This window comes from Pipistrellus kuhlii, unplaced genomic scaffold, assembly GCF_014108245.1.
Source record: "Pipistrellus kuhlii isolate mPipKuh1 unplaced genomic scaffold, mPipKuh1.p scaffold_m20_p_44, whole genome shotgun sequence".
Classification (NCBI taxonomy): domain Eukaryota; kingdom Metazoa; phylum Chordata; class Mammalia; order Chiroptera; family Vespertilionidae; genus Pipistrellus; species Pipistrellus kuhlii.
The window spans coordinates 673891-686417 of record NW_023425545.1 but is presented as its reverse complement, the minus strand read 5'-3'; the positions used below and the strand labels follow the sequence as shown (position 1 = coordinate 686417).

The 12527-nt window shown below is 61.3% G+C and overlaps 1 protein-coding gene across 3 annotated transcripts in view; it reads right to left on the bottom strand.

Annotated features, from left to right (window-relative positions):
* Nucleotides 1–615: 615 nt before the first annotated feature.
* The window catches only part of LOC118704645 (SAP30 binding protein), a 28736-nt gene continuing 16824 nt past the window's right edge, over nucleotides 616–12527 (bottom strand). For all 3 annotated transcript variants that reach the window (XM_036412533.2, XM_036412532.2, XM_036412534.2), the window contains 8 exons: nucleotides 10707–10749; nucleotides 5957–6045; nucleotides 4235–4326; nucleotides 3209–3269; nucleotides 3084–3135; nucleotides 2306–2364; nucleotides 1261–1345; nucleotides 616–1037 (listed from right to left, as the gene is read on the bottom strand). In XM_036412533.2, the coding sequence (XP_036268426.1) occupies nucleotides 856–1037; nucleotides 1261–1345; nucleotides 2306–2364; nucleotides 3084–3135; nucleotides 3209–3269; nucleotides 4235–4326; nucleotides 5957–6045; nucleotides 10707–10749 (663 nt within the window). In that variant the 3' untranslated portion in view covers nucleotides 616–855. The remainder of the gene's footprint in view (nucleotides 1038–1260; nucleotides 1346–2305; nucleotides 2365–3083; nucleotides 3136–3208; nucleotides 3270–4234; nucleotides 4327–5956; nucleotides 6046–10706; nucleotides 10750–12527) is intronic.

The window sequence follows — 12527 nt, the reverse complement described above, 5'->3', positions numbered from 1 at the left end:
GATGCACCTAAGAGCACGTTAGGGGCACTTCCCGACCGCTGCCCCAGGGGAGCAGGGGGCTCTTCACAGCCCGGAGGGAGACGTGGCAGAGAGCGAGAGGCATACGGGCCCCAGGTTGGCGGCGGCTGGGAAATGTTTTGGCCCCAGAGGAGCCGGCGCTGCCAGGGGCGCTGCCAGGGGCTGCTGCGGGGCAGAGATAACAGCTCAGGAAGGGCGGGAGGCGGATCCTCCCAGGAGCCGGGGCTCCTGTAAACAATGAGCCGCCAGGAGGTGATTCATCCCGCGCACCAGGCAGTGCTGGGGGTGCCCGGGACCTGCGGCCGGGAGCCCAGGCTCTGCCCCTCCCTGTGGGCGGGACCCACCCAGCCCTCCTGGGAACTGGCTGGACTCTCAAGTGTGGGTGTGTCCAAGGGGCCCGGAAGCTCAATCACCCCTGAGGGAATGGCAGCCTCCGCTCCGGTATGAGAACTGGCGGTTTTGGAAGCGGGACAGCAGGCAGCAGCCACACGGGGCCTCACCCCTGTCTGGCCACCCCTCACCACGGAGGAACAGCCCCAACCGGAAGACGGAGAGGGCACTGAGCTCCGTGTTCGCCTGCACACAGACCGCAGATCCAGAACACAGCACTTTTAATGGGGCGCGGACCCGGGCGGCGGGGGGACCCTGTCCACAGCCCACGCCTCTGCTGCAGCCTCCTCTGGCGGAGGCCACAGAGGCGCCCTGGGGCGGCCGCTGGGAGCGGTCCCAGTCCTCACACCCCCCGCGGGCGGCATCACGCAGTCTCATCTCTGACCAAGCCCTGGGGCGGCTGCCCTCGAAGGGAAGGAGTGTCCGAGCCGCCCAGCTGGTGCCGGGTCACTGCTTGGCCTTCTTCACGATGGTGCCCACGGCGGAGATGACGGTGGTCTTGGAGCCGCTGGCGCTGGTGGTCACGGTGACCACGGCGGGCAGGGTGGCCGTGGTGGTGAGGATGGTGGGCTGGGCTATGGTGGTCACGGGGATGGCAGAGTCCCACTTGCTCTTTCTCTTCTGAGCGTCTGGAGACAGAGCGGAGAGGAGTCAGGACCAGACAACCACACAGCACCGCCTCCCAGAGCCAGCGGCCGGGCGAGGGCGGCACCTCAGGGCGGCCAGGAAGCCAAGGGCCGCCCGGGACCCGGGGAGCCGCCCGCCTCCAAGGCTGGCTCCCACCCCTGGGCTCAGACAAAGCACAGGGAGGGGGTGCGCGCCTGGGTCCCCGCGGCGCAGCAGGAGACAGACCTGCAACGGTGGTGCTGGCCGTGGTGGTGGTGGTGGCCGTGGTGCTGGTCGTGGTGCCTTTCTTGGTGCCCGTCACAAACTCGATCTGGAGGGGAGGAGGGGCGGGAGTAAGACCGGGCCACGCTGCGGGTCCCACCTTCGTGCCAGCCGTCTGCCCTGGGGGAGAGGCCTGTGGCTGGCATCTCACAGGCAGGCATTGAGAACCAGCGCCATCGTGACCGTGGGGGAGGGGAGGTGTTTGAGGCGCTGAAGGGGACGTTACTCCTCAGAGGAACACGCCAGGGGAACCCCTTCCCGCGCCCACCCCCATGCCAGGCCCTCTCCTCACACCCGCCAGGAAGGGTGCCGGGGGCTCAGGGGAAGGGAGCTGGGACCCCAGGAGCTGCGCACAAGCCTGGGCTCGGAAGGGGGAGGGAAAGGAGAGGGAATCTCAGTCCAGGGCTAAGACGGCCCAGCACAACCTCCAGAGGCCGCCAGCAGCCCCTCTGCTGGGGGCCGAGCCCGAGCTTTCCTTCGGAGACTCTGGCCACAAAGTGCTGGAGGACATGGGGGCTCCCCGAAGGTCCCTCCTGCTTGGGAAGGAGCAGGCTCAGGGCCCGAACGTGAGGGGTCACCTGGCCATCAGACGAGGGGCCTACAGGGAAGCACTGGGTGCCACCGAGGTCGGCTCTGGAGGCCACGCAAGGCACTGCCAAAGCTCTCAGGAGGAAACACTGGCCTCCATTCAGGCCAGGAGGACACTGATGGCCCCACAGAGAGCCACCAGGGCTCTGCAGCTGCAAAGGGAGGGGCCGGAGGGACAAGGCAGCAACGACAAGATCCAAGAAACCAAATGGAAGTAACTTCAAGCTGAGGGCGGCGGGAAAGCAGGAAGGCCTGTCCCTCCACAGGCACCACTAAGGCTGCTCCGAGCGCCCCCAAGCAATGAACCTGGGGGGAGGGGGTGCGGACGGGAGAGCAGCCCGGAGCCTCGGGGCCCAGGCAGCAGGACCCACAAGCTCCACAAACACTTCCCCTTCCCCCCAGGACCCGTGCCTGCCCTTACTTTGGTTCGCTCCTTTTTGGCCTTTTCCAGTTTGTCCATTTCCACCTTCTGGGCTTTGGCTGCAAAGACAAGAGCAGCTGTCACAGAGGCTCCCACACTCTGGGCCGCGGGCCTCAGCCCAAAGGCCCAGGCGCGCACGCGCTGACTCTCCGTGTGGGAATACAGGAGGCCCAGCGTGGACCACCTTCCCAGTGACCTCGAGAAGCGGGGGTTACGGTTTTTGAGGTAGAATGTTGTCAGCTGTTCAAGTTAAAGCAAGACAAGATCTGTGTGTGTGGGCCACACAAAGCCCGTCTGCAGGCCGGGGCTGGTCCACGGCTGCTGTTTGACACCTGTCACTTGAGGGCATGGACCCTCTGAAGCTCCTCCCCGTGCCCCTAACGGGCCCCCTTGGGATAAAGCTGTGCTCTCGCGGCCTCACAACACGCCACCCCCCTGCCTGCGACCCGTCTCCATCTGCTGGGCTGGCCTTGGCATCTTCAACCTCTGCTTGGCCGTTTCCTCAGTGCCAGCCCCTGGCCTGGTCAGGGCCCTGCCTGCACCCCCTCGCACAGCCGCACAGCTGGAATTCCCCTCAGCCCTCTGGTTTGAGTCATAAGTCTCCGAAGCCAGGGACGGGCCTGCCTGGTTCAGGGCTTACACCAGCTCCGTGGACAGGGACTAACAGAGGAGGCCTTGAAACGCATGTTGCCTGGTGACTGAATGACTGCACGGACAGACGAACAGATGGAGGGACAGATGGGTGTGCAGGTGGACAGACAGACAGATGACTACTTACTTAATGCCTCGTAATAGGAGTCCTCAGACCAGCCATGGGGGTCAAACATGTCCTGAAAAAGACAGGTTAACACCGGTCATAAGGGCCATCTCTCCCCGCAGCTCACCTCCGTGCGCGGGACGTACCTTCGGGTAGTTGGTGCCAAGCTCATCAATGGCACAGAACTGGATCAGCTTCTCGTAGATGCTGAAAGAAGAGAGAGGCCCTGAGCAGGCCCGTGGCCCTGGGGGCGCCAGAGTAAGAGATCACCACCACCCAGCTCCTGGGCTCAGACAAACTAAAAACCCAGCGGGACTGTTCTCAAGCTTCCCGGCGGGCAGGAAGTGTGCGCGGCCTGACACGACCAGTCGTTTCTGCCGCCACTCTCTCGGGATGCACGGCTCGCCAGGGGCTGGGCTGAGCGGCTGCGTTTGTAAGGTCTGACCCGGACATGTGTCCTCCAGCTGTGGCCGGATTGGGGCTACCACACTCAGGCCCACACAAAGGCCTGGGCAGGTCCCTGCTGCCGCCACACCACTTTCCCAGGGTGCCGCTCGCTCCGGCACCGGGCGGTGTAAGGCCAGACAGCTCTGTCCTAAAGCCTTTACCCACATAGGAACCAGGGACTCCTTAGAGGTGACAGAAGAACCCACAATGGTCTAGGCCAGTGGTCAGCAAACTCATTAGTCAACAGAGCCAAATATCAACAGTACAACGACTGAAATTTTTTTGGAGAGCCGAAAACCGACTTCTGCGCATGGGCCATGAAGTTTCAATCGCACTGTACATGCGCACCGCACATAGTATTTTGTGCAAGAGCCACACTCCAGGGGCCAAAGAGCCGCAGTTTGCCGACCACTGGTCTAGTCCAACCCCTCACTCATGGCCGAGGAAACCGAGGCCTTGTGAGGTCACGTGCTTCAGAAGCAGAGCAGGGATGAGGACCAAGCCGGGCCCTGTTCTAGGCCTGGCCTCTCGGCTCCCCCTCCACACGCCGGTTTATGTTCGGCCTGGACCAGAAGTGGTAAATGTCCCGCTGGGACGGCAGACTGGCTGATGGTCCTTTGGGCTCAGGTGGGATCCTAGCTGGGTCTCCCCTTGCCACATCCATGGGGCACCTCTGGTCCAACATCAATGACTCCACCAACCCTGCAGGCTCATGGGAAATGCACCTGGGGTTCCGGAACTCTTTCTTCCTTTGGATCATGTAGTTCATATCCATCCCCTCCTTCACCTTCCGCTCATACAGCTTCTGGATCTTGTCCTACGGAAGAGAAACAGGGCCCATGACCCCACCGAGCCCCGTGCCAGTCTGTGGTCACGTGGGCGATGTGGACACACGGACACAGGAGGCCTGCTCCAGCCAGTCTTCCTCCGCCCAGCCAGTTCAGCCGTGCCTTCTCCCGGTCCCTCTGCAGAGCGGTCGAGGGAGCAGCGAAAAGGCCAAGGCCGGGAAGCCACGGAGAGGGCCGTGGACAAGTGCCCACCTGGTCCGGCAGCTCCTGAGCCACCGCAGAGGAGTGTCAGGCACGAGGGGACGGTCAGGGGCTGGAGGCTGCTCTAATGCTAACACGGGGGCGAGTCCGCGGCGGGAGGCCAGCGGCTGCCCTTTCGGAGGAGGGCAGGATCTGGCCTCACACACTTCCAGAATGTCTCTGTGGGCCCCACCCCTTCATCGAGGGGCACCGGCAGGGGTGCGGTGCAGCTCACTGGTGAGAGGCGGCGGCGGGTGAGAACCCAGTGGATGTCCCTGGGGACGTGGGGAGAGGTGACCGAGGAGGCCCACCTTTCTGCCGTGGCCAGCGGAGCACCGAGGAGAGAGGAGCCGAGAGGGACAGACCTGAGTCTATGGCAGGGGAGGCAGGGAGGCCCATAGAAGGCCGGCCTGGGGGGCAGCCCCATCTTACAGGACTTTTGGGGTCTCCTGGGCCATAAGACGATTCCCCCATCTCCGGTGACTGGGAAGGCGTGCTGAGTCACTCTCTCTACCCTTAGGAGAAGCCAAGAGGAGAAACATCCTGGCTTAAGGCTGAGCGGCTGGCTGTGCCGGCGGCTGGCTAGACTGTCCTGACAGGCTGTGACTTGTTGCTTGATGTGGAGGTTACACTAGGCGTGGGGGTGGCGGGCAGGGGGTTGACGACTCAGCAGAGGGAGGAGACTTCCGGAAAAGGAAGAGAACCTTCGCTGCGAAGCCCCAGGCCGCTGCATTCCGCAGCCTGGGCCGTGAGTCACCCGGCCACGAGGCGCCAGGAGGCTGCGGGTCGAAGGCAGAGCAGCTAGCCCCGGGCCGCTATGCAGCGGCAGTGGGTGTCGGCCTGCTGTTTGTCACAGGTCCCACTCACCGGGGACCTGAAGAGCGACAACCGCCTCAGAGGCTGAAAAGCCGAAGCCCAGCTGTCCCCGAGGCGCTTCTCTCACTGCTCCACGTCCTCGGTCAGAGCCTCGCTCAGGCCTGAGAGACTACGGCCAGAGCTGGTGAGTGGGCATGGCTGGGCTACGAGCACGGGGGTTTTAGGCATAAAAAGGCGTTTTACATTTCTATAACTTTACGTTCTGAGCGTCCCTCGGCTTCTCAACGAAGTTCCTTCTGAAATGTTCTCATTGGCTCAGCGGGTTGCACAGAAAAGGTGTATCATCCTCTCTGTCTAGCACAGGACCTCACGGAGGGCCAGCCAGGGTGTTCCAGCCAGCGCAGCGCCAGGTGAGGTGGCGGAGGGTGGCAGTTAGTACACAGCAGCGCCAGGTGAGGTGGCGGAGGGTGGCAGGTTCACAGCAACTCCTGAGAGCGGTTGAGGGAGGTAACAGGGCCGCGACTCCCTCCCCCGGGCATTTCTCTTACAGAAGCTGTAGAAGCCAGACGCCTGCCCGGCCACAGCAGTCAGCGCGGTGCCTACCTGCAGGTGGTTGGAGCATCTGCCCGGAGGCTCTGGTGGGATCTTGATCTCATCAGGTGACATGTTCCGGACTCTTTCAGAAAAGGAGGCTGTTTGTTGAGAGAACAGAGGAAAATTCTGTAGGGAGGTGGGGGCAGGATAGGGGTTACACATGGGCAAAGGGGGGTATACCAGGCCAATGGGGGGAAAGCACGTGCAATGTTTTCAGGGAGGGATGAACGCCATGAAGTGTTCCGAGTAGCCTCTCAGAGGGCGGGGTCACCTGAGTTGAGGTCATGTGACCAGAAGGAGCAGCACGTGCCCACTCGGAGGAAGTGCAGGCGGAGGGTGTGAGGGTAAAGGATGCACGCCAACATGTCACAGCGGTGACTTTCAAGGCAAGAGTGTGCCGGGGGGTGCTGGCAAACGGGAAGTGGGGACAACCACTATCTGCAGGACCTGCCGGTGCCCGTGGTGTAAACTCTGCCCTGCCAGCGCCAAGCTACCAGTGAGAAGCCGCTGGGCCGGGGCCGGGGCTGGGGCCGGGGCCGGGGCCGGGGAGGGCCGTGCACACGGGCTCCCGCTGACTCCCGCCCTCCACCGCTGCGTCCTTAAAGCAGCCTCCCGGGTTCCGGAAACGCAGAGCTGCTTACTGCCACCCTTCTCACCCTAAGATAAAGGATAAAGAGGAGCCGAAGCCGGTTTGGCTCAGTGGATAGAGCGTCAGTCTGCGGACTGAAAGGTCCCAGGTTGGATTCCAGTCAAGGGCATGTACATTGGTTGCAGGCACATCCCCAGTAGGGGGTGTGCAGGAGGCAGCTGATCGATGATTCTCTCTCATGGATGTTTCTAGATCTCTCTCTCTCTCCCTTCTTCTCTGTTAAAAATCAATAAAATATATTTAAAAAATATATATTAAAAAAATAAAATAGCTGAAACCGGTTTGGCTCAGTGGTAGAGCGTCGGGTCTGTGGACTGAAAGGTCCCAGGTTCGATTCTGGTCAGGGGCATGTACGTTGGTTGCAGGCACATCCCCGGTAGGGGGTGTGCAAAAGGCAGCTGGTCGGTGTTGCTCTCTCGACATTTCTAGCTCTCTATCTCTCTCCCTTCTTCTCTGTAAAAAAATCAATAAAAATATATTAAAAAAAAAAAATAAAATCATCATATACTATTAAAAAAAAAAAAAGATAAAGAGGGCACGAGGCTCCCGGATGTGGGGACTCCAAGTACTCAAAGCTCCTTTGTGCATAAAAGGCATTAAAAAAATTATGTCAGAAATTAGCTTGGGGTCTTTAAAAAACAAACACATGGACCAATCGGCCCTCTTTGGTCCACCTCATTCCTGGGAACAAAAGGCCTGATTCTGAAGTGGAGAACCACAACTCCCGAGGGACCATTCCCTGGGAGACCTGCCACTGCCCACCCAAGGCCCTCTCCCCACCCCCATTCCTCTCCCGCAGGCCGCAGTCCCGCTCTGGATCGCCCAGACAATGCCCTGCTTGTTGGAGGTCTGTCTGCGTGTGCTCTTTAGAACACTCGCTCATGAAAAGGCCCATACAATGAGCAAAACAGCCGGCGGAGCGGGGTGGGGCAGGATGAAGAGAAAGAATGAACAAAAAGCACCAGCAGCACCCACTGGGACCCTCTGTGTGCCGGCGCCCAGTGGCTGCGCTCTGCCTGGGGGGCTGGCACCGCCGCCCCTTCTCCAGGGCCGGGGGAAGACGTGTCTTAGCAGACAGGGTGCTTTGATTTCCGTTGTTACTGTGAAGAACTCGGTGCTGATAAGTTGAGGGTATGGCTTGTTGGCGTAACCAGTTTCAGGGGTGGCAGAACACGCCCGCACACACTGCCAGCACCGAGACTGGGCTCAGCCAGGGCGGGGTGTCCCCTCTCCGCGTCTCAGTGGGCCGCCCCAGGTGCCCACCGCCCAGGAGCCGAGCACTAGGGCTGCCACGTGGGCGAGGACAGGACGCGCTGGGTGACGTGCTGCTGTGGGCCCTCGGAGCCGTTTCCATCAGGAAACCCCGCGCTCCTCTGCCCAGCACCTCCCTGCCTCCAGGGTGACACCCAGACTGGCTGCCGTTCAAACTCATCCTGACTCCCCCTCCTCCCCACCCTGGAGAAACAGAGTTCGAGGGCCCAGATCCAAGGCTGCAGAGTGGAGCCGGAGGGAACGGCTGGGTGAGCTGGGCCTCCGATTTCCTGAGCATCAGCAACAAGCGCGGGCAGGGCCCGGGCAGGCTGCGGGCACACGGCAGGGAGGGGCAGGCTCTTCCTGGCGGAGCGCGCCCATGTGCACGTGACACACAGACAAAGAGTGCCCTTTGGCATTTTCCAGGAAACCTTCAGGAAAACAGGGTGTGACAGAGTTGCCATAGCAACCCAACCACTCTTGGGCTCAAATGGTACACAGCGTGGCAGGGGCAGGGAGAGCCCCTCCGGAGACGCTGGGTTAGAACAAGAGAATTTCTAGGAGGCAGCTGGCAAATGAAGCCATACGTTCAGGAAACGAGGTAAAGGTTATCCCTTCGATTTCAGGAGCAACCTTTCAGCAATTCATTCCTAAGTCCTAGGGTGACTCCAAAGAAAACACCAGACCCATCTATGTGGCTGTCTGCGTGGCCGGAGCCTCCATTTCCCCAGAAGACACACTGAGAAACGTGCCCAGCATTGGGGGACGAGGGGGGGGGCAGCCATGTCTGGCTCCTCCTAGGTCTGACAGGCAGCCACACTCGGGATCTGAGAAGCTTGTGACTTACCCCCGTGCACACCCAAGTCATGAAACAGCGATGGCACCCATAGTTGGCAGGTGCCCATCTAGCGGGGGCAGCCAGTCAGCTGGCTTAGTACCAGGGAGGGAAGGGTGCCTGGCAGGGACTGTGGGCTGTGGGCAGGAGGCACTAGCTCACAAGTGACATGAAGAACATCACCCGGGTGCCATGGTGCCAGGCACGCCCATGGGCATCGGTGGCACCTGGAGGGGACGGAGAGTGTGCTCAAGCAGCTGGAGAGACCGATAGGTCAGCTCTTTGCGGTCACTTGCTCCGTTACACCCAGGCTGTCCAGAGATGAAATGCTTTCTCACTAGGGGAGCACCGAGTCCCCCATCCAGAGGATGGACAAAAGGAGCGGGAACGGGCACTGTGTCCAGCTGTGTCTCCTCAGTGTGACAGGGTAACGGTGATCAAAACAATGAGGCTCACAGATCTGTGTCCCCTGCAGGTGAATGGATCACAGCAATGGTGCAGACAAAACAATGAAAACAATGAAAACAAATAAAATGGTGCAGACAACAAAACAACAAAAATAAACGTTCCCCTGAAGGGAACGCCTGGCACCGTCTGGAAACATTTCTGACGGTCACACGGGGGCTGGAGGGGCAGTTCTATGGAATCTAGTCCAGAGCCCAGTGATGCTCACACTGCCCGGTGCACAGGCCAGGCCCCACAGCACGTTATCCAGCCCCCAAGCATGGACAGTGCGAGGCTGAGAAGCCTGACCGTGACCTTCCCGAGGAGGAAAGCCCCCGAGAAGAAAGGCCTCTGCTGGCCTGGGCCGAGGGAGGGGCCGAGCGGACATTCCGGATCCAGAGGGCCCTGTACCATGTCTGTGGGCAGCACCATTTGAAATGCACCAGATGGCACCTTAAACCTCGGTACAGCTATTTTCTCAAAGTGGTGAGCAGAGAGAAGTGGAAGTTGGTGTGGACAGGGCTGACGCCCACACACATTCCACTGGAGGACACTGTGGCCTCGGGCTCCTGGCTGGGCTGCTCTCTGACCCCACCGCCCACCCCCCTCGTTTCTTGGTAACAAGCAAAGACGATGGGGCGCAGGAGGGGCTCCAGTCACACCGGGAGGCCACGGGCATCCTGGCAGGGGCTGCTTTTCCTCTGCCACAAAGCCAGCCAGTGCCCCTACCGCGCCATTTTCTAAAGAGCAAACCCTAAGGCCTTAGGAAGGTGTGACTGTCACAGGATTTGAAGGACTCACACTCCATCAGAGAACTCGGAATTAAGGGCCACTCAGAGTGGTCACGTTCCTACCCAATCCTTCCTCAGAAGACAAACAGGAATGACGTTCAGTTCTGCCAGGAGGAAACCAGAATGGGTCCCCCCCTCCCCCCGTGAAGGGTCCTGTCGGGGGAAGGACAGAGGGAGGGCACCCGGAAGCAGTGCTCCCAGCTGTGTGAGAGTCAGCAGGCAGAGAGGGGCCGCCACGGGGAGGAGCGTCCAGCCCCCGGTGAGGCTGGCTGGGCTGCGGGAGAGCAGGTACGCAGTCCAGGCCACGCCGAAGGAGCTAAGGGGCTTGCAAAAGGATTAGGGGGCTGGAGTTTAACAGACCTCGATGCCATTTCCCAGAAATGGAACGCCCTGTCCTTCAGTCACAAAGGCTCCCGCACTCCAGGCCTGGGGAGCGTGCTCTCCCCCGGGGACAGAGCCAAGTGCCAGCAGAGGCCGCGTGTCCGCTCCCTGAGCACATGAATGTGCCAGCAGAGGGCGAGAAGGGAGTACAGGGACGGAGGACGGGCCCAGGGGAACGAGCTCCCGGCTGAATGGGGCCCGAGTCCCCCTACAGCACTGGCAACTGACCAGAGCCAGTGAAACACACGTGACTGTGATTTCCAAAGAAGAATTGTTCTGGGTGTCTTACCCGGACATTTAGGAAATGCCAAAGGCCCTGAGAGAGAGGAGGAGAGACCAGGATCACAGCAGAGGGGCCGTGCCCACAGGCCCCGGCAAGGCCCAGCTCTGAGCTGCCTGGGAACTTACCAACTAATTCCTGCGGATCCCGCTTTTCTACTTCCGGGTTATCCTGCAAAGACAAACAGACACAGGAGTAAGCCTGGCTCCTGCCCCACGCTGCTTTACGCAGAGACCACTCAGGAGATCGAGGAAGGAAAAAAGGTGAAGGCATCCTAAGAGTGAGCGATGCTGGGGGGAGGGGCTTTGGGGATCCCTGACCCCCTTCTTCCTTCATCAGAGCAGCTGGGATGCTCACGTCGCCTGCTTCAGCCCCTGCTCATAGCCTCCAGCAGGCACCAATACCACCACGACGGAGACCAATGGCAGCCAGTGTCCCCCGCACACCGGGACCCTCCCGATGCCGTACCTGGCCAGTCACCCGAACACGGCTGCCCTGACCTGCCTGCCACTGAGGAAGCAAGAGGGGGGCTACTTATAACATGAAATACCAACACTGAGCACAGAAGACTAGCTACTCCGAAGAGATTTTTCTAACTTTTAGTTTAAGGGGAGATTCGTCACAGCGGGCAGCCCCTGGAACCCGGAGCGGGCAGCCCCCGGAACCCGGAGCCGGCACGGATGGCCTCTGATCAGTGACAACCAGAGTGCAACCCCGGCTCTTCTGCTCCCCTCGGCTCTTTCCCGCCGGCTTTTATTCCCGCGAAGAAAAGCTCTCTGACCTTCATGCAAACTGCTGCCCCGACACCCACTTCCACGGCCCTCGGTTGTGGGCGTGCGCAGACCCTAAGAGCGGAGGTCTGAACGGGTCTGCTAGCCTGGCTGTGCCTTCCCACTGGGCCTCGGCTTCCCGCCCCGGCCTACGGGGCAAGAGGCCCAGCCTGTCCCACACGTACCCGGCAGGGACCCGCCTCTCCATTTCTGGGGAAACTCAGACCCGACAGGCAGACTGGGGGCCTCGAGTGCCACCACCCGCCACAGGGGCAGAAGCTGGGCTCCCGGAAGTGGCTGGACCCCCGTCCTTTCGCTCTGGTCGGTGAGGGAGGGGAGAAGCAGCGAGGGCTCCGGGCACGGCCGCACGTGGAAACCGCGGCAGAGCCCTGCACTCCGCTCACGAGGAGACCTCACTCCGAGACACCGTGCCAGAAAGTGGGGTGCGGGAGGCCTCACCGCCCTCGCCTGGTCCCACGCTGAGGCCAGAGGAGACCCCAGCCCCTTCCCCCCAAAGTCCTCCTGAGTGTGGGGCGGGCCCAAACCGCCCACTCCCCTGAACACTGCGGCTGCCACCGGACCGGCACCGGGTCCGGCCAGGCTGCTTAGCAACCTGCTTCCCCGCCTCTCACCCCGCCAATCAGGTGGGCAAAGAGGAAGCCGGCCTGCCATGCCAAACCCAGGCTGGTCATCCATCACTGCTCCGCGGACAGTGCCAGCCTGCAGGGCCCCACAACAGCCCCTTTGTGGAGGGCTCCGAGGCAACAAATGCTGAGAGCGTGACAGTAACTAATGGGGGCAGCCTTCTGGGGGCTCATTGTGGGAAAATATCAGCTGGGCACAGCCACCTCTTCCCTGGCCACGGCCGGTCACAGGAGTACTGACCGCTGCCATCCAGGCCGCCTGGCTCTTCCCAAAGCCCCGATGCAGAGCCAGGCGGCCAGCTGTCGTGAGGAATTGTGAGAATCCTGGGCGCCTACTCCAGAGGCACAGGAGGCCAGTCCCAGACGAGTCTCTTCAAAGGTCTACTCCGGAGGCCCCCAGGCAGGTGGAGGCCCTGCGCCGCCCGTGGCTTCTGTGGGTTTGCGATCAGAGCATGGGAGGCGGGAGGCGGGAATCCCGGCATTTCACAAGGTCCGGGCCTGGCTTAGCTGAGGCGGCTTCGTCTTTCTGTTTGTG